This window comes from Crotalus tigris, unplaced genomic scaffold (genome assembly GCF_016545835.1).
Source record: "Crotalus tigris isolate CLP2741 ecotype Arizona unplaced genomic scaffold, ASM1654583v1 scf7180000017771.5222438, whole genome shotgun sequence".
Taxonomy (NCBI): Eukaryota; Metazoa; Chordata; class Lepidosauria; order Squamata; family Viperidae; genus Crotalus; species Crotalus tigris.
In genome coordinates, this window is record NW_024096622.1 from 3,583,481 (window position 1) to 3,611,234 (window position 27,754).

A 27,754-nucleotide genomic window follows, 5' to 3' on the forward strand; every position below is an offset into this window, starting at 1 on the left:
TCCCTCCCACCCAGGACATAGCACAGAAGCGTTGCTTGAGCAGAGTCCGTAAGATTATCTGGGACACTACACATCCTCTTCACAACTTGTTTTCCTTGTTACCTTCTGGGAGGAGGGGGCTTCGTGGTATCCGTAGCAGAACATCCAGATTCAGCCATAGTTTCATTCCATACAGCATTAACCTTGTGAACTCTCAAGCTTCCTCCTTCCGTTATATATTCAAGATGGACAGTATTTAATATTTATTTGCTACGTATATGTAGGGATGTGGGTCTATACATATGTTGTTCATAGTATGTTTAGGTGTGCGTCATGTATTTGTTTCACTTTGAGAGCGGGCAACTAAATTTCATTTTTGATGTGTGCCATTGTGCCCACAGTAAAAAAAAAAAGGACAATAAAGCTTATCTTATCTTATCTTATGTAATGTATCGGTCTCTCATCTCACATTCTCACTATTTCTCTGCTGCATACCAGAAGTCTGTCTTTCTTCCTTCGGTTTCAATATCCCTTCCTTATTCTTTCTTCTTTTCCATTTCTACACTTTTCTTTCCACATTCCACACTCTTCTGTACATATTCTTCTGCTTCACTATCTTTATCTTCTCCACATTTAGAACTGTCCACTTAAATTCCTTCAAAAGATTCCTGGCCTCTGGCTCAATTCAAATCTTCCTCAGTATATCTGAATCCTATGTTCTCTATCCATGATCATAGAGAATGGTTTGCAAAGCTGTTACAGAGAGAGACTCATTCTATGTATCATTTCCATTCACTCAAAACAATAAATGAAAGAATTTTGATTTTTTAAATATTTCATAGGTAAAATTAAATGGCAAGGTAATACAGAAATAATATAATAAAATAATGAACTGAAAAAGAAAAAGAAAGAGAAAAAAGATCCATATAACAAGTCTCAGCTAAAAATATTAATTAAATTCAATTTAGGCACTCACACCCCCAACTCAACTGACTCTGGGCATCTCACAATAACATATATTATATAAATTACTACTAGCAATGTTGGTAATTTATTATATGGCAGCTGTTCAATATATAGCAAGCTCAGTTCTTTTAACACATTATTAATTGTAGACCATCTAAAAACAAACTGCTGTTTAAAAACATTTCAAAGATAGAGAATAAATGTCTGGAATCCACTCTTTAACATCTAAAGAATTAATTTATTTCTACCCTCAAGCTCAACAGAGCCAAAGTTCTTTATAAAATGAAGACCAAACTTTCAACAAAGGGTCCACCCTAGCCCAAGACTTGAGAGTCAGATTTTAAAGACTTGTTTAAATAGAGTCCAACTAAGAGCCACATAAAATTGGGAGAATATCATTCCAGAGGGCTTATATAGCAACAGAAGCCCACTTCTGGGGTCCCATCAGCTTATACCATTTAATTAAATGGGCTCTGAAGCAAATGAACTTTACCTAATTGTATGGTAGAGATAGAAACTCTATGAAAGACAGAGGGTCTAACAAGGATCTATGCCAGTGGTTCTCAACCTTTTTAATGCCGCGACCCCCAACCGGTCATGAGTCAAGGACTACTTAACCGGTCGTAAGTCGAGGACCACTCAACTGGTGCAGCACCGTTTACAGAATGGGACTTTTGGCGGGCTCAGCAGGGCAGAGACAGCCTGGACAATTCCTATTGGCTTTTGAAAGCCAATAGAATTAGACTCTATTCAAGAGAGTCTATTCTATTGGCTTTCAAAAGCCAATAGAATAAAAGGGAGTAGCACAGCTAAGGAAAAGGGGGAAAAAATGGTGGACTGCGTTGTTTAGCGACCCCTGTGAAATGGTCATTCGACCCCAAATGGGGTCCCGACCCACAGGTTGAGAATCACTGATCTATGCCAAGGGTTCCCAACCGGGGGTGCGAGACAATATCCCAGGGGGTGCAAAAACTTGAGTTTTCAAAAGTATAGTGTATATGCATAATTTGTTGCTGTTATTTCAAACTTTTGTAAGGGGTGCGAGAGTTTATCAGAAATGTTCTAGGAGTGTGGAGTATAGAAAAGGTTGGGAACGGCTATGCCATAAAGCAAGGCTTTTCAATCGGTGATACGTGACCGTTCTAGAGAAGTGTAGTGGGGGAGGGGAATGAATAGAAGTAACCCAAGCCTGAGGGAGAGGCAGCTGCCTTTGGCTTTTAGAAAGTTTTCTTTGAAGGTAAACAGGCTTAATTTCAAGCTAAAGCTTTTCCCAATTGCTGAAATTCAGTCTTGGGTTGCAACATTGTGAGATGTGATACGCCTGAGGCAGCTTAAAGAAAAAAAATGCAGTTTATGTGTTTCTTTATTTTGTGAGCCTTTCTTGCTTTGCACTTGATTCTTGTGTCTTTAAGGGTACAATAAGGGATTGGGGGGGGTGCATTCTTACTACACTATGGAAAGAGCTCAGAAGGGAGAGAGGGAGAAGGGCTGACCAGCTAGCTCAGGGGTCTACGAACTTAGCAACTTTAAACATGGATAAATTCATCATACATTTGTCAGTGCAAAGGGAAAGTGATTCAGCAAAGGAACAGCCACCAAATAAATTAAAACTGGTACTTTTTTCCTTTTTTTCTACAGTTTGTAATATTTTATTAGATTATAGAATAAAATACAAAAATACAAAAGCAAATATTAGGACACAATGGGGAGGAAAAGGGGGGGAAAGTGAGAAGGAGAAGGGGAAAAAAACATTTTCTCCATTGCAGTAGAAGGAAGCATTATCATTAAACCTCAATTTTTTACTTTTCCATAATATTATAAATTATCCATTTCTATAACAACAAATGAATTTAATCAGTAAAACCCAAAATCTCTTCCCCTTTTTTTAGTCATCATGTTTTTGATACCTTACTAACCACTGGGGGTACTCAAATATTGTCATGTCCTAAAAGTGGTACAATCTGTGAAAAGGTTGAAAAGCCCTGTCATAAAGGGCTTTATACATGACAATGAGTATACTGAATTGCATCCAGAATCCTACTAATAACTAGTGCAGCTCACAAAACAGAGGTATTACCTGGATGTACTGTGGCTGGCACACCCATAACTGCCCATGCCACTGTATTCTGGACCAGCTGTCTTCATCACTCCAAACCAATATGGCTTTGTGAAACGGAGTGGAACGATGGATGCCAATCACGCTACTCAATTGCTTTTAGAGAAGCATTGTGAGAAGACCAAGCCTGTCCACATGGCATCCTTGACCTGGAAAAGGCCTTCAACCACATCCCACACAAACTCATTTGGCATACTCTATGATCCCACAATGTCCCAGAAGTCCACATCCAGTGGATTCAACTATTGGTGTCACTAGCATGGTCTGATGTGCAGTGGGAACATTGCCTCCCTTCACTATCAACCTCGGAGTATATCAAGGATTGGCACTTTTGCCCCTACTAGTCATCCTTTGCATGGAGACTGTGATGCTTGACCTCCAATCACCCCATCCATGGTCACTTCTTATGCTGACATTGTCTTCTTGGTGAATGAGCAACATGAAGACCTCCAAGAGCAAACACAGGAGTGAACAGCTTGACGAATTTGGATTTTGACTGAACAAAATTTGACCCAGAGGATATCGTGGTCACTGGTATCAAAGGCTATTGAGAGTTCAAGAAGAGATCACTATCTCCATCCAACTCCCACCGCATGTCATTCAAAGTTCCAGTTTTCATCCCATATCAAGGCCAGATAATCTATTTTGCATAGCCATATAATTTTTGCACTACATATTTATATTATGTTAAATAAAAGAAATAAATAACAATTTGAATGTATACATTTTGTTCAGTTATTTGAATGCGTATTTATTTCAGGGATTTATACCCCAGCCTTCAATAAAATACAAAACTTACATTGTCTGCTAAACAAGATTGCCCTGTTAAAAACATGGGTCACGACCCTGCCTATCCTAACTATCATAGAAAAATAGACCTAATTATGCTATAAAGCTACACTTGATAACAAAACACAATAGTTTTTGGTTTAGTTGTTCATATATTTAACCAAGTTATTTGAATAGACAACATATAATATTGAAAATAATGCATAAAAATTTCAAATTACGAGTTCAGATTGTTTTCTATCGATTAATTGTAAATTACAGTCCATCAATTTGGGCATCACATAAATAATTTAAATTTCCTTATTTGCAGTTGGGTTTAGTTTCTTCTGTGTTGCACTGACAGCCCAACCAAAATTTTGCCACTTTGCTTATCCCTTTGACAAGATCAGTTAAGGAACTCTATGCCTCCACATGAAAAGGTAGAACAAAGCAAGCCAATTTTAGCCACTGTTGCACAGAAATATATAGTGCAGCAGTCAAAAAAATTGTCTTATTATCGTCCTTTCCCGTACTAAAGCATAAAAATATAGACCTTGACAATTTGTTCCCAATTGACATAAATGCCCTAAATGTCCCTCTATTCTTCCAAACTTGAAAAGTTTACCAGACAATCTAAATCAGGCATGTCAAACTCACGACGTATCGCAACTTTTTCCCCATTGCCAGCAATGGGGTGGGTGCAGTTTTGGTGTGACATATCAGGCCCACGCGCTTGCAGTTTGACATGCCTGATCTAAATACTATCACTTTTTAGTTTCAACACTGAAATAAAGTTTGCTTATATCACATTCACCATAGAATGGTAGTTTATTTACATAGTTAATTTGTCAGAACCTGCTTGGTTCAGAGATTACATTACTACATCTGAACAAACAAATTATGGTTTGCAATTGTTTAGCAACAAGGTCTGCATATTAAACCTATCCATTGATTTTATGGGTGAGTAAAGTCAATTTCAATTTGATAAGATATTGCTTAATAGTATGGTTGGATTTATAACTCTATAGCAACTTAGCATAAAATGATTATTTCTAGAGAGAACATATGTCTACATATGCACAATTCCATATGCAACCTCTTGACCTCTGTTTCTAAACATCTCAGATAATTGATGTTTTTTAAAAAAGCTGTGTTAAGTTTTGTAAAATTACTGTCAGAAAATACTGTTAAAATAAACCACTTCTACCTATATATTTTTATTATATGCTGATCACGGAATTGCTGCAGAGGTGGTCTCAACTTAAAACAGTTTGTTACCATTCAAAATTATAATAACACTGAAAAAAGTGATTTATGACTGTCACACTGTTGCAGCATCCCATGGCCACATGATCAAAATTCATACGTTTGGTAAGTGACTCATATTTATGACAGTTGCAGCGTCCCAGGATCATGCGATTACCTTATCTGACCTTCTGACAAGCAAAGTCAGTGGGGAAGCCAGATTCATTTAACAACTGTGTTACTAACTTAACAACTGCGGCAATTCACTTAACATTTGTGGCAAGAAAGATCATAAAATAGGTCAAAAGTCACTTAACAAATCAGAAATTTGGGGTTATATTTGTGGCTGTAAGTTGAGGACTACCTGTACTTTTGCTTCTGGAAAATCAGGTGCAATTATCAAGTTTTAAAAAATGCCAAGTGGCACATAAACTTTTGTAATAAATAAACCAACATTAAAGAAGAACATATATAGCAAAAATGACTATATCCAAAAGGTATATTTAACATATCTAATCAAATTATGAACTAAATCTTCTCAGAGATTATATGCCAAACATTTTCTTCATAATTATGCTTACATGTGATTGTATTGGCTTCAAAATATTAAAACCTCTATTATTAGTACTGAAAAGGGACAAAAATCTTGACTTTAATACATTATTGTCTGGAAGGATATATTAAGCTGCCAACACAAAATTGTAAACAAAGAGGTAAACAATCTGTCTCAGCAAATTTATTAATATCTGTTACTACTTAATGTTTCAATTTATGAGATAACTAGTCCCACAAATTGTATTTGTTAGTTACTACCCTCAATAAGACTTCTACTCAGAAGTTCCATTAAATTATATTATACTTGGAAGAAAATGGAATTTGTTAAATATGATACAGTGTGGATCATTTTGATATATCAAATATTATCTTTTAAAAAATCAATGGAAAACATACATTTCCAAAGCAAAGGAAACATTTTGACAGTTTGCTGAATTTAGAACAAATATGATCAATCTTTTTTCAAAGTAGAAACTAAAACTATTTATGTAATACAACCATTGATAGAGAAACTGAAATACTTACATTCAAAGGACGTGTTGATTTATTTATAGTTTTTACCTTGAATGTATGACTTGAAATTGTCATTTTTTAATTTACAAATATTTCTGTATTAAGGTGCATTGCTTCTGCTACTGCCTGTAGTCCCATATTTAAATATTAAATAAACAGATCATAACAATCCTTGATAAAATATAAAATCCTTCCCCAAATCTGGTATTTTCCAGATTTTCTAGCAAACTATTTCTATCATATGCAAGCACTGGCCATAATAGCTTTCCTTAAGTGTAGCAAAAGAAACATTGAACAAAGTTAACAACAGCCCATAAATATTCCAGTGATATATTTGTTTAACAGATCCTCTCCTTACTAGACGTAACAAACCGTACAAAATAAGAACTGAGCAAACAAGGAGCCTATCAACTATATACTGAGTACTTTATAGTCATCAAGAAATTTAAAGCTATTTAGTTAAATCTGATCAGATAGTGATGTGGGATACCCCCACAAACTAAGCTATATGAATTGTGAACTCAAAGTTACAAATACAAATATATTTGTTTGGCAATTATATTCCAGAGAGAAATTTTTGTCAAATTTCCAGGGAAACAGATCTTTAAAAGCCAAATATTACCCAAGAAAGCCCTGCAGATTGCAGTGGGATTGTACGCACCAAACCAACAACAGGAACAATTTTATAGATTATTACATCAGAAATTAACTTTGTTGGACTATAGATCTGTGATATTAATGGGTGATTGGAATGGTGTGTTAGATACACAAAGAGACAAAAAAGGATCTTCTACTTCTTTTAAACAGGCTAAATTACCTAAAGCTTTTTTTGATTTGAAAGAGGACTGGGAACTACGTGACTACTGGCGTGAACGCAATCAGGAGGAGAGAGACTTTACTTTCTTTTCAGATAGACATCAATCCTTTTCAAGAATTGACTTTTTTTTTATTACAACTGATTTATATTTTAGGGTAAAGAATGTTAAAAATTTTCCTAGGACATTGACGGATCATAGTCCAGTCTGGATGGAGTTGGTTGATGAAAGAGAGGAGAGGAGATCGTGGAGGATGAATCAAAATTTATTTAGACAAGAAAAGAATGTTCAAAAATTAAAGGAGCACTTAAAGGATTATTTTGTTTTAAACATGTATAAGGGAACTTCAATGTCAATGGTATGGGGTGCAGGTAAAGCCTTTATGCGTGGGATTTTGATACAAATGAATAACGCTCATAGACAAAAGCAGATTCAGAAATGTAAGGAATTGGAAGATGAGATTAAATCAAAAGAAAAAAAATTGATTTCAAATCCCACAGATGAAAAGGTCAAAGAATCTATAAAATTGCTTAAAACACAATTCAATATGTTGATGGCTGATCAAACTGCAACTAACTTACTGTACATGAAACAAAATACATTTTGCAATGCTAACAAACCAGGGAGATGGGTTGGCTTATCAATTAAGAAAGAAACAGAGACAGAGAATTATAGATAAAATAAATTATAATGGTAAATTAGTATATCATAAGGATTTGATTAAGAAATTTTTTTTAGATTATTATCAAAAATTATATAAGAGTACTAAAATACAGGTTTTAGATATAGAAAATTATTTAAATGAAGCCAACTTCCCTAAATTAACAGAAGATCAGAAACAAGAAATTAATGGTTTAGTTACTAGTGAGGAAATTGAGATAGTGATTAAAGAATTAAAATTAGGTAAAGCACCGGGTACGGATGGTTTGACATCTATTTATTATAAAACTTTGGTGCAAGAGATGATTCAACCTTTAAGAGAACTTTTTAACAATATATTACAGGGTTTAGAGATTCCCCCGTCATGGGGTAGAGCTTTTATATCTTTAATGCCAAAAGAAGATCAGGATCTTACTTTACCAAAGAATTATAGACCTATATCTCTTTTAAATGTAGATTATAAGATTTTTGCAAAAAATTTAGCTAATAGGCTTATGAGGGTTTTGCATCAGGTTATACATAAGGATCAAACGGGTTTTATAACTGGAAGGTACATGAAGAATAATGTCAGACAAATTATTAAGTTATTAGAATACTTAGACAAAAATAATCAAGTTCCTGCAGGATTGATATTTTTAGATGCTGAAAAAGCTTTTGATCAATTGAATTGGCAATTTATGTTAAGATTAATTGAGAAAATGAATTTTGGAGAAAAATTTTTACAAGCTTTTGGTCTTATTTATCAAAAACAAACGGCACAACTTATTGTTAATGGGGGTTTATCAGAGGTCTTTACAATTGAAAAGGGGACTAGACAGGGATGTCCATTGTCACCACTATTATTTGTTTTAACTTTGGAAATATTGTTGATTAAAATTCGAGAATCACAGGAAATAAAAGGAATAGAAGTTAATAAAAAAGAATATAAATCAAGAGCTTTTGCAGATGACTTAGTGGTCACCCTGTCCCAACCTACTTATTCTGTAGTAGAATTATTACAATTGATATACCAATATGGAAGGGTTTCGGGTTTTAAAATTAATAACAATAAGACTAAAATATTACCTAAAAATATGACCATTTTGGATAAGCAGACTTTGGTTAAGTTGACAGATTTTGAGGTTGTTGACAAGGTAAAATATTTGGGGGTTACTTTATCTGTTTCCAATGCAAAATTGTACAAAAATAATTATGAAAGGTTATGGGTTAGGATACAAAAAGACTTGAAAAATTGGGAGAAATTGCAATTATCCCTTTTGGGAAGAATTGCGGTGATTAAAATGAATGTCCTGCCAAAGTTTCTTTTTTTGTTTCAAATGATACCTATTTTAAAGAATGAGATTAATTTAAATGAATGGCAGAAAGGTATCAATAAGTTTATTTGGGCGGGGAAAAAACCAAGAGTAAAACTTCAAATAATACAAGACATTCACGAGAGAGGTGGACTTAAGGTACCGAATTTGAAATTGTACTACGATGCGGTGGTTTTAACATTAATTAGTGATTGGGTTAATTTAACAAATGTAGAAATACTCCTTTTGGAGGGTTGGGATTTACTTTTTGGATGGCATGCCTATTTAATTTTTAATAAAAAAGTTGATAGGGTTTTTAAATCTCATATTATAAGGATTTCTCTATTTCGGGTTTGGAGGAAATATTACAGAAGTGATTTTAAAATTCCATTATGGGCTGTACCCTGGCATGCGATAGAGGGGATAAGGAGAGGAGTTAAGATGGATGGTGTTTCTTATGCACAATTACTTAGATGGGATGGTAAAAACTGGCAGTTAAAATCTTTGGAAAACCTAGCACAAGAAAATATTATATATTCATGGTTTCAGTATAGACAAATAGTGGATAGATGGAAGTTAGACTGTAATGTGGGTTTGGGGTGCTAGTGGAATTGGATTCAGAGGCAGAATTAATTAAAGAATGTATGATCAAATGGGCACAAAATTTTGGTGAACCAGTTCTACTAGACACCTGGGAAATTATTTGGGTGAGGAATGTTAAATTTACATAAGCCCAGAATTTAAGGGAGAATTTTTATAAAATGTTTTACAGATGGCACCTTGATCCACAAAAAATGCCTCGTATGTATCCTGACTTACAGCCTAAATGTTGGAGATGTGGTTGTTTGGATGCTACTTACTATCATATTTGGTGGTCGTGTAAAAATATAAAAGCCTTTTGGATTAAGATATGGTGGAATATTCAAAGAATTTTTAGAAGGAGGGTAAAATTTACCCCACAATTGTTTTTATTAGGTATTGTTACTGACTGTGATATTAAAGAGACTATATTGATGTTAAATTTAATTACAGCCGCAAGGCTGTTAGTAGGGCAATGTTGGAAGAAGGAATCTCTGCCTACCTTGCAAGAGTAGCTTTTTAAAGTTTCTTATTTGGCAGAAATGGCAAAGATTTTGGCTTTCTTGAAGGATCAATCGCAGGAGAAGTATTTTGTGGTACGGAAAAAATGGATAGATTTTATACAATATAAGTTGGATGTTAAAAAATATTATTTAGCTTTTCAATAACTTATATTTAAAATTTAAAATATTTTTAGATCTTATTTTTTTCTTTTTCTTTCTTTTTATTCTTTTCTCTTTTAAGTATTATTTTTGATAGTTATATTTCCCTATATATATATTATTGTTAATTATCTTATAATTTGTTTAATTAATGTTTTTAGTATTTAGATTTAATTATGGTTTATACTTTCTTTTAGATTATTTGAAGAAATCTTAATTAAGCCTATGTTCAGCTCTGGGAAGCTCGGGGGAGGGAATGGGAGGGTTGGGGAGGTTTGGGGATGGGTTGTTTTGTTTCTGTAAAATTTTTAAAAACTTAATAAATATTTACAATATAAAAAAAAAGATAATAAAAAAAGAAAGCACTGCAGAATGACACCAAAAAGATAATAGTGAAAAGAAAAACTGATTCCTATCTCTATCACTACTTGATAATGAGTTCTTGCTCAAATTTGATTGCATTTGAGAAGTGTTATCCTTCATTTGCATTCCAAGAGAAAACATTTATGATTCACATACAAGCAATTTTAACATTTTAGCATTTACCATTCATATGTACTTCTACTTCTCTCATTACAAAATAAATTTAAGCAATGCTAGTTAATAAACTTATTACAGAACAATACATTATTTTTCTAATTAAGGTAATGATAAAATACTTTCTTTTTAAGAGTGGAAGTGTTTACATTTTGAATAGCTATAGTGGCAATGTATACATTTATAATGTTGCTTAAATTCAAAGTTTAATAAATGTATAGAAATTATATAGCAGTGATGGCGAACCTTTTAGAGACCGAATGCCCAAACTGCAACCCAAAACCCACTTATTTATCGCCGGGTGCCAGGTGGGCATGGCTCACTGGGTAGGTGTGGCTGTGATGGTCATGGCAGACTAGGTGGGTGTGGCCAAGGTAGGCGTGGTCACTTTGATGTTGCTCGCAGGGAGGGACGCCTATGAGGGCTGGGCAGGGTTGGGGAAGATCCAGGGGGTCTCTGGCAGGTGGGACGGTGGGCAGGAAGCTGATCCTGCAGGGTGAGCTGAGGCGAGGCAGGGCAAGGGTGCCATTGTCGCAGGGCAAGGTGAGGCAGGGGCCGGGGCAGCTGCTGCCTGACACCATCGGCCCCCACATACTGAGGCCAGCGAGTACATAGGGGCTGATAGTGTCCGTCAGCAGCCACAGCCTGGTGGCCCCTCGACCGCCACACTCTGGGGCTCTGCAGCCCACCACCAGCAGTTCAGAGAAGCTGCCTCTGAGCTGGACGGCCGGCCGACAGCTGAGGAGGCAATGGAGTAGGTCGTGCCTGGGAAAAGGAGAGCATGTGAGGCCAGAAGGGATGGGACAGGGGGGAGGGAAACCAGCTGTGCTGGGATGCATCCGGCCACATGAGATCTCAGCGAGTTAGCAGGCGACTGAAGAGGGACAGTTGCCATCTCTGCGGCATGGCACACATGCCCACAGAGAGGGCTCTGAGTGCCGCCTCTGGCACAGGTGCCATAGGTTTGCCACCACTGTTACATAGTATTCTATATACTGTACTGTATTCTAACCACTGGCCAAGGTGGCACAGTGGTTAGAATGCATATTGCAGGCTAATTCTGCTAACTGCCAGGAGTTTGAGTCTGACCAGCTCAAGGTTGACTCAGTCTTCCATTCTTCTGAGGTCAGTAAAATGAGGACCCAGATTGTTGGGGGCAGTAAGCTGACTCTGCAAACAGCTTAGAGAGGGCTGTAAAGCACTATAAAGTGGTGTATAAGTCTACGTGCTATTGCTATATTGAAAGCAGAATTCAAGATCAATTATTAATATCAATATTCCAATATAAGCTTATGTTTAAAATTGAACACACCACTAGCCTTAACCCTAATAGCTCTTCATATAAACCAGCAGTTCTCAACCTGTGGGTCGCGACCCCATTTGGGGTTGAATGACCATTTCACGGGGGTCGCCAAACATTTTTTTCATCAGCCAGCGCAGGGGGCGCGCGCGCATGCGCCCCACGCAGGGACGGCGCCACGCATGCGCACTGTGCAGGGGGGGCGCCGCGCATTGGGGCGGTGCCGCACATGCGTGCCACACAGGGGGCGGTGCCGTGCATGCGTGCTGCGCAGGGGACGCTGCCACGCATGCGTGCCGCACAGGGGGTGCCACCGCGCATGCGTGCTGCACAGGGGGCATCGCCGCACATGCGCAGCGCCTGCTTATGACCGGGGTCGCCGTATAAAAAGGTTTAGAACCACTGATATAAACTGATCTACCTATAAATATTTCAGATTATTTATAATCATTTTTTCTTTTCAACAACCATTTCTATTTTAAAGCTTATCAAGAGCAGCTGAATATAACATAGATTGAAACAATTTTTTGAAAGGCAGCAATGATAATTTCCCACAAGTAATTTAAATAATTAACAGCATATTATCTTCATATTTAACCCATTTATGCAAATATGTGTTAATGGTGAAAACTGAGATTGTAGTATTATCTTACTGTAAAACTATTCCAAAGAAGTACAGAGCAATTTAGGGCAGTGATGGTGAATCTTTTGGAGACGGAGTGCCCAAACTGCAATCCCAAACCCACTTATGCATTGTTGGGTGCTGGGTGGGTGTGGCCCATTGGGTGGGTGTGGCCCATTGGGTGGGTGTAGCTGCCGTGGTAACGGCAGATTGGGTGGGATTAAAAAGTTCAATCAATCAATTCCAACTTTGCAAGATCTTTTTTTTCCTGCAAGAAGTTGAAATTGACTCGTTGATTGAACCTTTTTTTTTTTTTGCACACGGCAGCGGAGGCCTAAAGCAAAAAGGTTTTATAAAACCCAGCTGAAGGCCTAGGACTCGGGCAACAGCGCGCGTGCCCACAGAGAGGGCTCTGAGTGCCATCTCTGGCATCCGTGCCATAGGTTTGCCACCACTGATTTAGGGTGTCTTTAAAACTCCTGAAATTCTGTACTAAAATTCAAGTCCTGTACAAATTCCTCTCATATACAATTCAATGCATGAACTGAATACAATTTAGTGTACTGGATGGAAATGACTGATACAACACCCCCCCCCAACATTAAAAAGACAAAGTATATTTGGCTTTTTAAAATATTTTTTTAAAAAATAGCTAAGTAATAAAACATCTGGAAGCAAACAACCAAACTCAGAGAGCACCAAGGATTCCATAGTTCAATCCTGAGTTACATATATCCTCTTCTGCTAAAAAAAAATCTTGCTAAGGAACTGGAAGTAGCAGTAGTACATGCAAGTGACTGACAGATCTTCTCTCAAATCAGAAGTATGCCTTAATCAGGCTGCTATCAGTTGCAGCATGTTGAGATTGGTGTGAACTTAAATTAACTGTTTGTCCACCTAACTATTTTCCAACTCCCCTTACAAGTTGTAAGATGTTTTGTGGATAACTTACCCATTTTGTTAAAGAGATATATTTTTATTAAAAAAGATGAATGACTCTCTTATACTATGCTTACCACCAATCATTACAAAGGAACATTATTATTTCTTTCCACCAACTTTTTTTTGCAAAAATCTCTTCAACGTGCCTGCTTGAAACTTGCTACAGATATTCTTCATGCAATTTTCATTATAATCTATCACCAAATAAAGTTGTCAATTGTCCTTAAAAAATGAAACAAAATGGAAAAAAAATCTAGCTCAAAAACTTCTCTACTTTCCAAATATCCAGCGAAGTTCATCCTGCACTAATAAAAAACAAAGTGCCATAGGGTTTTTTCCATCTAGATCAGGCTGTCAAAACTGCCAGCCGGCAGGCCGGATGTGTCATGCCAAAACCGTACCCACCCCATTGCTGGCAATGAGAAAGAAGTCATGATATGTTGCGACACATCACATGATGTCGCGAGTTTGACACCCATGATCTAGATGATGGCATTTTTCAGATTTATTCTCTAGAATCCAAAGCAGTTAAGACATGTCATCCATTAAATAACATATGAGAGATGAATCTCCAAACTGAGGATATGATCTCAAGACAATTCAGACAATTCTTGCACATCTCTAGTCAAAGCCTTTAAAATTCATTATATAAATTTCCAGAATGTCTCATAATTTAGTAGTCACCAATAAAAGATCTAAAAAGAGAAAACTATATTAATTCTGCATTATTAAATTTCCTACCTCATCTTTTTGGATTATAGATAGTCTTCGATTTACAACCACAATTGGGACAAGAATCTCCATTGCTAAGCAAGGTGGTTGTTATGTGACTTGCACCCAACTTTATGATCTTTTTTGCCATTGTGATTAAGTGAATCCCCCATTGACTTTGTCAGAAGCTAGCTGCAAAAGTTGTAAATGGTAATCACATGATCCCAAGATGTCATAAATACACACCAGTTGCCAGGTGTTTGAATTTTGATCACTTGACCATGGGAATGCTGCAACGATCTTCAGTGCATGCTTATAAATCACTTTTTTCAGTGCTGTTGTAAATTTGAACACTCACTAAACAACTGGTTATAAGACGAGGACTACCTATACCAGTTTTTGTTCAGAGTACAGTGAAATAATTAGAAGCAGGGAATGCCATAGCATTTTCGCATACAGTTGTCCAGAATCCTAAACAAGAAAGCCTGCTGCCTATCATAGCACATCAAACTTTAAGTACTATAGCCTATTTTTATGGTGCCTTGATTCTAAAAGAATGTAACCAAAGTTGTTACATATTAAATAGAAGGCAGAAGAGAGGATTTCATTATTTCCTGAGCATAGACAAATCTTAGCAATACTGGTTTCATATAAGCATATAATAAAAGTTCTTCTACATGTTAAACTGTAGTCATCAGTATTTTAAACAACTTTTCAATTTTATGGAGAGGGAACAGATCAAAGTTTACCCCATAAGTCCAATAATCTCAACACAGAAGTCCAAAGTAAAGCACCTTCCCTTTACTTGTTTTTTATTCATGTCAGTTACATTGGATATATTCAGTGTAATCAACTACTTTTTTTATGATTTAATTTTGCTAATAAGTTAGGAAAAAGTAACTTAAAATCTATTGTTAGGTGCCCTGCAGTCTTCTTCTTTATGACATTGTTTCAAGTTATTTAAAAAATGCTCCACACACAGACACACCAAACCACATCCCAGTTGTCTTTTCCTAAAGCTAAATATACCCAGCTTCTTCAATTTCTCTTCCCAGAACTGAAATTCTAATTATCTTAGGTTACATATCAAAAGAATATCTGTTCTCAATAAATAGCAGAAAGGTGATATTGTTAAAAATCTATTTGACCACTTGGAGAATCCAATGAGATTCTCCCCACTGATACAGTTGACCAAAAGCCAAAAATTATCAGACCTTTGTTTGGATTAGGATAATCTCTGTGTTTACCTTTTTAATCATACTTACAATAAATCCTATGAATTTACAGTCTATTTTTCAGAGGCATTAATAGAGCAAAACTTAAGAAAATAGGGCATTAGATTAGCAGACTAATAAAAGAAGCCAATTTTGTGTAGCCTATGTTGTGGTAATTTCTAAAGTCATTATTTACAAGGAATACAATTTGCTTAAATATACTTAAATACATGTTATTTACTGGAGCACATACTAATACTTCTTTTTACCATGTGTTCAGTTCAACTCATCATATAGACACACCCTATAATTAATAGTGGCCACCCTATTTGAAATCTTAAAAGCAATACAAGTTCCTGAAAATAGTTTTTGCAGTATCTAGCCATAACCCCACAAAGTATTAAAAAACCAAAATATTCTGACTGAAATGTTTTAAAGATACCAAACATTTAAGATATACATTCAAATTCAGTTAAACCATAAAAATACCCTATATTGTCAAAAAGTACACATATAGTTAATTGATTTTTCATAATACAAAAAATAACTTGGAAAAATCTTCACACCAAAGCACACACTGCACAGCCAATGGCAATTCAGAATATTGCAGATTTATAAGCAATAGTATAGGAATCAAGAGGAGTAACTTGGCATCTTGTTAAGAGAAGTTTTGAAGATTATACAGCTCACATGGAGAGAGAAAGGGCACTAATTCCTTGGGAGTTTAATAAAGTATTTAAATTTTATGTAGAGTCAGATTCTTTTTATCTCACCAACATATTAACTGTATCATGTGAATTTTATTGTATTATAAAAGCTTACCAACATTTACATGAATTTTATAAAAATAATGTCAACTATCTGGAAAGAAAGGATAATTTATGCCTAACCTGCACTGTTTACATTAAGAGGATAGTTTCCTTGGAGCTGATTTAGAGCCTACCAAGTCCCATCTCTAAGTATTGCGTCAAAGCCAGAGAGGTGGTCACAGAATGCAAAATACACAGGAAAAAAAATGTTTCAAAATGAAAGGAATCCCGGCATGGGTTAAGGGGGAGGGGGAGAAAGACAAGAGAATACCGACTAGTAATGACGCTTTGATGGGGCCCCTTTAAAAATTCTACATGCAAATACATACCGTTGCTGGGGTATTATGTCAGTGACTTTTTCCTATTTATTGATCACACAAAGAAAAACCCAGTATGAGCTACTGCAATGCAACACACGTCAATTTGAGGGGGGGGTATTACTTTTTCATTCCTCCATGTAATATTCTGAAGCAATGGTTACAATCTAAAAAGGTGAATATTTCGCTTTTAAATGCACATAAAATCTCGAAAAATAGCCAGGCCCTCATAATCTTCGCTCCTCGAGTTCCTATCCTTCCCTCCTGTTTTTAAAAATGTTCCTTTAACTCCTTTAAATGCAATGACCTCACCTCCCTCCCTCTTCCTCTATCATCCCTATACCTTTTTTTTTACGACTCTGCTAATGCAACAAAAGCCGTACATGTCAAATGAGCCATTGGTCCTGGGAACACAGCCTCACCTTTCCTTTTTCATCCATCGACTAACATACAGTCACAAACTTCCCCCACTTTCAAGAAAGGAAGCCCAAATACAACACTGGAGAAATAGAAATTCATCGCCAGATACCGGGGTAAGGGGAGGGGGGGAGTGAATAATGAACACTCGTGTCCAGCAGGGGGAGGGAGTGGGGAACACTCCCCCCCGCCCCAAGCCGACTCATGGTGGTCTTTCATGCATCTTTCGTCTAAACTGAGGTACATTATAGTACACGAGGCTTCCCTATTAGGATTCTCCTTCTCCATTTCGCCGGGGTTTCCCAGTCAAGCCCTCGTTTCATTTTGAGGGGCTGGGCCCCTTCTCAAACTTAGCCGCACATCGTTTCCATCAAGCATTCCCCCCCCCCAAAGCTTGCCCAATGCTTGGGGGGGGAGACGCCTTCCCCACCCTCCCCAGTGATTTCTCTCGTTCGAAGAAGCCTCTACTTCACCTCATGTTGCTGCTCAAGGTCCGGGGGGGCGTTTCCCCCCCCCCACGTCCCCGCCGCTCCTCGCTCTTCTCTTATGAGCCGGCCCGGTTGCTCTCTGTAGGCGCCGAGGACCCAGGAGGAGGAAAGAGGGGGGTCTCTCTTTCAGGCGCCAGCCAGTCCCTGCCTTGGCAACCCTCGGGCTGACTCGGCTGCCTGCACCCTCCGATTTCGCTGCTTGGCCCACCCCGACCACAGCGGGGAGTCGAGGGAGGGAAGGAATAGCAGGGAGAGGAGAGGGAGGGGGAAGGGAATAAACCGACGCTAGAAGCGCCGCGAGGCTGGCGCGCGAGGGGCGGGGAGGAGAAGAGAACAAGGGAAGGTTGGAGAGTTGGGAAAGCAGAAAATAACGCAACGCGCAAGCGGATCGCTCGAGACACACCGGCTCAGGGAAGGGGGGAGGCGCGGCGGCAGGCACGCAGGAGGACGCCAAGGGGTGGAGCGGAGGAAGCCGCGCCACTTAACTGGTCTGCATTCTCCGATCGTTGCATGCGGCTTGTAATGCGGGACTGGGAGAATATAGAGATTTAGACGGCTGGAAAGATGTCAGTGGGCTGGGCGTATATTCCTCGGGGATTGTCCGGGTTCCTGCGCGCATTGAGTGTCAGTAACCCCCTTCCATTCTTCGTTTACAGTCGCTGGTCGCTGGCTACAGCCCTTCACCATGCTTTAAACCTGCAGTCTGAGATCAGGCCATTGGTGCGGCGCGATTATACATCTGTGATTGTGGAGTGTTAATTCTCTTCTTGATTATTCCTATAGAGTTGCGGTTCTAAAACGTCTCTTTGTCTGATCCTCTGAATGCATCCTACACTGCAATACATTTGTTATTTGCTGAATATTGTTGGGTTGCATATATTCAAGCAATATGGTTGATGTACTGTGGAGTTTACAGTTAGCCTTATAAGATTTCTTAATCATTAAATCAAGCACCTTGTCATTCAGTCCACATCAACTTTTAGTTTTCTGATAGTTTGTAACTATGTTTTGTGTACGGATTATCTCAATAGGAAAAGCATTCCTGTTTTACTTCCTAAGCTTTCCTAAATTTATTTGGGGGAAAACTATTGTTGGAACTTTTTCCAAATAAATTTGCATAATTATTTTAACTTAGCTTCACACTAAGTAGGTTTCACAGGATTGGACTATACATTTAATTGCAATCAAATATCTCTGCTCCTACTCAAGTCCATGACTGACTTTTCTAATAACAATACTATTGTGATTTAGCTACCTCATAATTTTCATTTATATATCATTTTTTCTTCTGATTTGATTTAAAATAGAAACTGAACCATACTGATGGCATTCATCTTGTTTGATTGAATATTCAGTGAAGATACTAGATTACTGTAACTAAAAAAAATATCAAATCTTACAGTATTACTGGCTGACAAGTGTAGAAGAGTTCCACAATAGCATTGAGGAAAGTATATGGCAAGTGGAAAACATGAATCTAGCCCAGAAATATAAGAAAGGCTGAGGCAGAAACTCAAGGTTGCCCCACCTTGATTCTCTTTGTTATAAGAGGGAGAGAGAAATGTATTGGTATGACTTTCAAGAATTTATTATTCCATCCTAGAGCAATAAAGTATAGAGTTCCAATAGTTCATCGTATCTCTGTTTCCTGGCTTACTTCAAGAAGCTGGCAAGACTTCATTACATCAATAGTTCCTTTCCCATTGTCCAACCAGACATCACTTAGCATGTTCTGGAGACATGTTTTATGGCTGTCAGGCTTCTCTGTGTTCTCTAAGGAAGAGTAAATTTATAGAAATTGTGTTTTCAACTACCCAACATCAGAAACTGATAAGGAAGGGCTTAGAATTGCCTCACATTTGAATGGACAAGTTAATTGCCTGACTCTTAATTATGGCATACTGTGGGAGTTACATTAAGCTCTTCCACAAACTTGTTAATCATGGAGCAGAAGTCCTTCAGGAAATAATGACTTACCAAGAAAGCAGTTGAGATGGCCTTTTCCTCCTGCAGTTATAAATTCTTTTCCAACTTCTTCCACCACAAATCACAAATCCAGTCTGTCTAAAATGCATCATGTGGGGTCATTGGTGCTCTCTGAGCTTGTTTATTTTCTTGCAGACATTCTATTATTAAACTTGGTAACATCATCAGTGTGCAGTTCAACCCTGAGCTACAAATATTTTCTAAAATATATCAAGGTAAGTTTAAGGGTAATTTGCCCATGCTGGGGTTTCCTTCTAGACCAAAACAAAAAACAAAGGGTAGCAACTCTATAAGGAAAGGGACCCACTTCCCTTCTTTGGTCTCTTAGTTGACCAAGGCATAAGGAAAAGAAACAGGTTGATTCTTCCTCCTCCCCTCAGTATCAGGTGGAGTGGGGAAACTATGATTAGGAGACCTACGTTCCCTCCTCACCTTTTACCAGCAACAGAAGAAGAAAGCAAAATGGAACAATCCTGGTCATCCTGTGTGATGGTGCCATGGAGCTGGAAATTTGACCTAGAAGTTTGATGGACCTTTTACTTCAGCTAATAAAGAAAAGGAAATGTTCCCAGCCAGCCTCTTCTCAGGTAGATAATATAATACTCCAGTTTCTGGCAGAATAGGAGCTTGAACTGCAGTTAGCACTTCATAAATCAGCTACCTTTCTAATGATTTCTCTACAAGTTTATAGCTCTCTAATGCTAATTATGCTAATATATAATTAATAACTAATGCAGAAACTAGAAGGTATCTCACTGCTGTCCATCACAGGCAAAATCTTTGCCTGCATTCTCCTGAACAGACTTGTCAGTATCTTCGAAAGGAACCTTCCACAACCACAATACGGCTTTTGTACAGCAGGCATGATTTGCTGTGAGGGAAATCCAGGATTGCGTTATTTTTTCTATTCTTCATTCTGTCTTCATTGACCTGGCAAAGGCATTTGACACTATAAACAGGAAAACTCTCTGGACCATCCTGAGACATTATGGATGCCTGAGGAAATTTGTAAAGTTGATTCAGTTACTATATATAAAATGACAGGACAGGTCGTTCACAACAATGATATGTCAGCTGAATTTGCCACATCCAATGAGGTGAAGAAGTACTAGCCCCAGTACTATTCAGTCTGTTCTTTGCTTGCATGTTGTCACTTGCTGTCCAGGCCTCAAAGTAGGAAGTTTATGTTGTACTAATTGGACAGCTCTCTCTTTCACTTTGCCACTTGAATACATGGATGAAGTGCCTCTGTGTTCATTCAGGAAGTTCTCTTTGCTGATAACTGTATTCTTCTGGCACCCCAAGATGGTGAACTACAGTATAGTTGATGCTGAATAAATTCTCAGACACTGCTCTCAGTCTGACTATCAGACTGACAAGATTGAAGTACTTTACCAGCCCATGCCAAATACCAAGCTCGTAGAACCAAAATCACTGTTGATTACACCCAGCTGACAAATGTAAACAGCTTCAAATACTTGGAAGCATGATCTTGATAATTTGACTCCAGGATCAGCAAAGCCAGCCAGGCTCTGGGGAGAGATTGTGTACTAGAGAGCTTATTCAATACAATGCCCATATCTCCACAAAGCTGAAATCTACAGAGCTGTGGTTAACCCTTCTCTCCTATATGCATGTGAGTCCTGCATTCTGTACCAATAACACATCAAACAAGTGGAGAAATTTCACATGCCCACTCTCTGCTCCATCCTTGTAATTCTTTAGCAAGGTTGTCTCCAACCTGGAGGTCTTGGATTGGCCAAAGTCCTCCAGCATTGAGTCTATCATTATCAGACCCCAGATGCAGTGAGTGAGATATGCAATCAGAATGGATGACCATTGTATGCCTCATCAGTTGCTCTATGGTGTACCAGAGACTGGGAAGAAACATCAAGATTACCCATGCAAGCACTACAAAGATGCTGTGAAGGAAACCCTATGCCACTGTGACATCCAATCATGGGAAATAAAAGCTGCAGCTGCTGACAGAATCTGTTTTGAAGACAGGTGTCACCAAAAACAGAAAACCACAAACAGCATCACAGAATAATGCTCACAGTTGTAATAACAATGGACTTCCAGAGCCTCCGTTGCGCTAGACTCTGCAGTTCCAGACTGGGACTGTAGAACCACCTCCATATGCACACATAAACTGCACAACAGGATATAATAATAATAATAGTAAAGTTGGAAGGGACCTTGGAGGTCATCTAGTCCAACCCCCTGCTCGGGCAGGAAACCCTACACCATTTCGGACAAATGGCTGTCCAGTCTCTTCTTAAAAACTTCCAGTGTTGGAGCATTTACTGCTTCTGGAGGCAAGCTGTTCCACTGATTAATTGTTCTCACTGTCAGGAAGTTTCTCCTTAGTTCTAGGTTGCTTCTCTCCTTGATTAGTTTCCACCCATTGCTGCTTGTCCTGCCTTCAGGTGCTTTGGAAAATAGCTTAATTCCCTCTTCTTTATGGCAGCCCCTGAGATATTGGATATCTTCTTTGAATCCAAAGGACTACTTTTATAATGCTAGATTAGGGAAGATGCCTTTGAAAGCTGTATTGATCACAATTCTGGGACAATACATACAATACTCCAATTGGCAGGGGTAAGGTTAAAACATGAAATCTCAGTTCATTTTTACTGGCCAGAAACACTTATTCTGGAAAAGTTGTTGAGCTGGAATTGTTAAACCCTGTGTCCTGTTCTTAGCAAAGAACTGAAAAATAAGTACTCTTCCTATTCCACTCATGAATATCACTGTATATTATATTTCAGATAGTTTGAGTAATGTCTGATACGTTACTTTGAATTGGTTCATATAAAAGAAAGCAGCAATTTGCTTATGTCATCATTATTCATGCTACTTGTTTTTAGCATGTAATGACACTGTCCTTTTTTAAAGCCTCTTATTTCCCCAAAAGAACTGTTGGCTGATGTAGGATTTCTGAAGAGATTAAAGGCTTCACATCACTATAAGAACAATTAAAGTAAAAACTGAATAAAGACTTGTCATGATAGAAACCAGAGAAAGGATATCTCAGCTTAAAGACATTGTGTCAGTTCAAAATAACTTTAGGTAAGTTTGATTAAATGAAGTTGACTTATTCTGCGAGCTGACTCAGCTTTTTTGATTCCAAACTAATCTGGGAGAATCTGGCTAAGTGATATTTTTGCACTCTCCTCCAGGTCATCTACAGGGAATTTTGGTTGCATCACCCTGATCTCAGCAAGTTCCCTTTGAGGCTGGCAGCCTCATTTGCAGGTCACTTACAAACTGCTTTGAAAATAATGGTGACATGGAAAAGCTCTAAGTTTTTCTTTCTTTACAAGTGAAAGAAATGCTCTAAACGGAATGAATCTGAACAAATGTGCAATTAACAATATATGCTGGGATATATGCTGTTAGCCATGCTTTAATCCCACTAAAATCAAAGGACCAGTTAATCATAAAGCCTAATTAACATAATATGGAATCCACACCCTATGATTTAACTATTTATATACGCTGAACAGAGAGCTCTTTTTAAGTGATTGTCTATGAAGATATGAAAGTAATCAAGTAAGTAGAAGACAAGGCTGAAAGTATAGTTCATGCCTTCTAGTTATAGGGTCTAATTGGGATTTTGAAATGTGCATGGCTGCTTTGCAGATTGAAAGAAATTTCAGAGATTAACGGTAGTGAGAGAAGAAAATGGTTCAATATTTTTTATAGTTACCTAGAAAATTAACAGACGATACTATAGTTTGATGCATCAGTTTGATGATAGTAGTCAGGAGCAATGAAGTCTACATATTTTTAAAAATATAGCTCCTGACAGTTTCAGCAACATATCCATGGAATTATTTTTGACAACATACAGCAGTGCTTTCCTATTGCCTTACTCAGTGATATTTTTGACTTTGCAATCTGCCCTACAGTCTTGATAATTGCTGGTGATCTCTCATTTAAGTACAAACCAAAAACAGTCCTGCTTAACATTTAGGAATGAGGCATGCTTGGCTAAATGGTGCTGCCTACCTGGGTCTACTCTTCTCCAAAATATTTTATAATCCTACTCAACTATATCATCAGCTTTTTAAAAAATGCTCATAAATTGCTTTAAAATAATATTTTAAACTTTCAGTGTTTACAGGACAAAAGCCTGAGAGATAAAAAAATTATGAATTAGAAGGATTGCAATAAATCCCTTTGTTGTACAGAGGTATAAATAATATACTGCATCAATGGCCATATATAGAGAAGTTGTCCCTCTCCAGTCTGCTGTCCTCTAGATATGTTGTGACTACAACTCTCAGAATTCTGATTCTATTAGGGGAAGATGATCCAGGAGATATGGTTTTAGTAGCTACTCAATAATGCCCTTTCAGTTCACAATTTTGTCCTCTTAGAAGGAAAGTTAGACACTTATATCTCCACTCACAGTTGTGTAATTTAAAAAAGTATATATTTTTAATATCACAAAGAGGTTCACTTTATAGAATTCAGTCTTTTTTTCTATTGCTGTGGATTATGCAGCTCTTATGGTTACTGTACTGGGAATATGCTAGGTATCATTGACACTTTCAGTTTCAAGTACCTTGAAGTTCAACCTCCTTTTCAGAGTGATTAACCAATATCTCCTATCCATTCTATTCATACTGTCATCTTCATGAAATTGCCCCTGGACGATCTTACCATTTCCCAAAATAAGTTGGCAATCCATTGATTTCAAACCATCAATGCTGCATTGTACTATTGTCCTTCTATGCCAGAAGAATGAAACCTCTGGTATATGCTTGTCAGGTTGATTCTTTCAGTCTGATTTTACTGAGATGGATAATGCTTAAGTACATTTCATAAATAAAGGTAAAATAGTTCAACTGAGAATATTCTTGTCAGAGTTACTGAAGTCAATAGATGTTCAGTCATACTCTGATCTTCAAGGACTGGCTCAACAAAAATACATTTGAGAATGATTTCTAAAGTATATAAAATGTATTAAGATTAAGCTAGAAGATGAATATGTTAAAGAGTGTATGGTAAAATGGGCAAAAAAATTTGGGTATAATATAATGCTAGATAAATGGGAGAATACAGTATATGAATTAAAGGACTAAAATTTACATTAAATTATAAAAAAAATTTTTTTTATAAAATGATGTATTGTTGTACTTGACCCCAGATAGACTAGCAAAATGTATAAAGGGATTTCTAATAGCTGCTGGAACAGTAGTCAAATCCAGCTTCATTATATCAAATGTAGTAATCTTGCAAATATGTGAAAACATACTGGATAAATATAATAATGACAATGCAAAAAATATTACAAATACAAATATTAATGAAACCTGAAAGTTTTATTTTAGGTATGATGGACACGTCAATTGAAAAACAATTTGGGATGCTATTCCTTCACATGGTGACAGCTGCCAGGATTATACTTGCCAAACACTGGAAAGAAAAAGAAATGCCGACTGTTGAAGAATGGATTTTGAAATTGACTGAATTAGTAGAAATGATAAAACTAACTCCTTTGATTATAGATAATGAACTAGACAGCTATATAAGAGACTGGAATCCATTTGTGGACTTTCTACGTGCTAAATATAATAACAGAAGATTAACAGAGATTAAGTGTAATGTATTGAAGATTAGTGTAATGTTTAGCTCAACCTGTTGACTGTTTTTTCTTTTTTTCATATATATATATATATATATATATATATATATATATATATATATATATATATATATAAATGTTCGTTTGTTCAAAATCTTAAATCTCCAAAAGTTCTTCACCGATTGCTTTGAAATTTTAACACAACATTGCATTCGAATATGCATGTGTTTTTATATACCTATTATATAGATGTCATACCTGTGACAGGTAAAAACATGCTTTTTTTGAAAAACAGCAAACCAGACAGTCTCTATATCTGCACAGACAATGGAACAACAAAAAATATTGTATACCCACAAGCATTGTGAAATTAAACATATTACAAATGTGCACTTTCTCTTTTCTTTCTTTTCCATTTAACCAGACTGAGCCACAGCAACGCGTGGCTGGGTACAGCTAGTATATATATATATATATATATATATATACACACACACATATACATATACATATGCACACACATACACACACACACACATATTTGTAAAAAGGGAGGAGAATTTATTGCTTTTTTCTTTTCTTTCAGCACTCAGCCAGGGTGGATCCTACATGTTAAATGTTAAATTTAATTGACCACTTTTTCTTCCTTTTTGTAGACTATTTTTTTCTATTTTCTTGTGGTTAGGATTGAATGCATGCTTTTGTTTTGTTACATTTTGTTTCACTGTTCTGTACTCTATTCTCTATGATAAAGCAATAAACTTATAAAAATACATTTGAGAATGTTCATGCATGAACAACTTAGGTTTGAACACGGCCTTTTAATTTTAATAGTCCAGTTTTGAGTCTTCTTTCTAATTGGCGCTTTCATTGTTAATTTTTAATTAGAATTTCTTTTAATACTTCCTTGTGGATTTGTTTTGATGCCTTGTTTCTAGTTATATCTATTTGTTTGATTAATTTGTAATGTTAAATACATCGTTTGGAGGTGAAAACACAACATAGAAATGACTGATTACTGTGTATAAAATAAATAATTATAAGATGTAAGTCACATTATGCAATGGTTTTTTGTCTTTACCCATGTCCTCACATGCCAAGACCATCTGGAGCTATTGTTTTATGTTGTTGACATATGACTCAGCTGCCCTTCCCTGAGCAAAATCTATAGTAAGGCAGGTTGAACTAATTGAATCAAAAATGGCAATGCTAAAAATAATTCCTATTATTATATTATACTTGATGCATGGTCTTCATTCCCTTATATCTTCCTGCATTCCATTGTGAAGGCTTGATGATGTCACTTCATACTCAAAGTGTTAGGCTAAAACAGAAAAATACACAAAAAAGGTAATGTAATCATTTGTATTTTTGCAGTGCACTTTTATTATTTGATTTCAGCATTTACTGTAGTATGTTATCAATCAATTGGAGAGTTGTAAGAGAAAGAAAGGGGAGGCTTCTGAAATCTACTTGGTAGAACTGCTCTATTCAGAAAGGAGCCAGACCAGTCTCATGAATTCACAGAGGGAGGAGGTGAGTCAAAAGAACTAGTTGGTCTATGTAGAGGTCAGTCTATTGCTTTATGACATACTCCTTTGTTTGGCTCAGGTATGCTGTGCTTACAATATTTTGCATAGAAAACCATAGAAAGTCACAGATTGTCTTTGACCAGTCAATATCTTATGGTGCAACCCTCCTCACAGGGCAAATGTAGGCACATGATGTATGCTGATAAGCTCCTGGAGAAAAAGGCAAAATATGAATCTAATGAACAAACAAAATGGCTTTATTTGCCTGCATACTACCAAGCATGAATGTAGGTATACCCTTAAGATTTTCCACTCCTTGTTATTGTACTGAAAAATGATTCATAACCATGGAATACAAAGAGATTTAAACCCTTATGAGGACTAATTTGGTCAATGCTGGATTGAAGGATTGATGCCTCTGTTGTGTCACGTTTTGCTTAAATGGCGAAAAAGTGCTGGGTATATGCTGGAGACATAGCACCATTGTTTTGAGCTTACTGGATTTTTCTTTTTGTCAGTGGCATGTGAATCTTGTCAGGCATATTTAATTGGTTTATAATAGTGATGTGTGTTTTGTCCTGGATAAAGCACATATGTGGTACATAGCTCTTTTATTCACCCATCTCAATGTGATTACACCAGACCTCATATCTATGTTGCAACTATTGGTAATAATATATGGTTGCACAAGCCCATACTCATGTATGCATACAGATGTGGAAATAGTATGTAGGGGAGATTTAAAGAAATGAAGGTGATAACAACATGTATGCAGTAGGACATTGATTAATTGCAACATGTATGCAGTAGGACATTGTATGCAGTAGGACATTGATTAATTGCAAAAGGATCAGGGATTCCTTCATGCTGTATGCAGTAGGACATTGATTAATTGCAAAAGGATCAGGGATTCCTTCATGCTGCTACGAATACTTAATCTTAACTTTTCTTTTTTTAACTGGCCCTACAGATGCCATTGTGTGTATGTAAGACATACCACATAAAAGCACTCATATAAAAAATCTGAGTTCTAAATATAGCTGCATGCAAATTGAGATCCCAATGTCCTTTTTGTGTTTATCCAGTGCTTATTATCTCTTAGGAAAATTACTTGATCTACGCATTGACAAATT

General features: G+C 36.9%; 1 protein-coding gene across 3 annotated transcripts in view; it reads right to left on the reverse strand.

Annotated features, from left to right (window-relative positions):
* Positions 1 to 17,945, reverse strand: part of ENAH (ENAH actin regulator) — an 83,368-nt gene extending 65,423 nt beyond the window's left edge. The window contains exon 1 of one of the 3 annotated variants that reach the window (XM_039341709.1): positions 17,493 to 17,945. In XM_039341709.1, the coding sequence (XP_039197643.1) occupies positions 17,493 to 17,497 (5 nt within the window). In that variant the 5' untranslated portion in view covers positions 17,498 to 17,945. The remainder of the gene's footprint in view (positions 1 to 17,492) is intronic. The other 2 variants (XM_039341710.1, XM_039341711.1) reach the window with 2 other exon arrangements.
* Between the last annotated feature and the right edge of the window lie 9,809 nt (positions 17,946 to 27,754).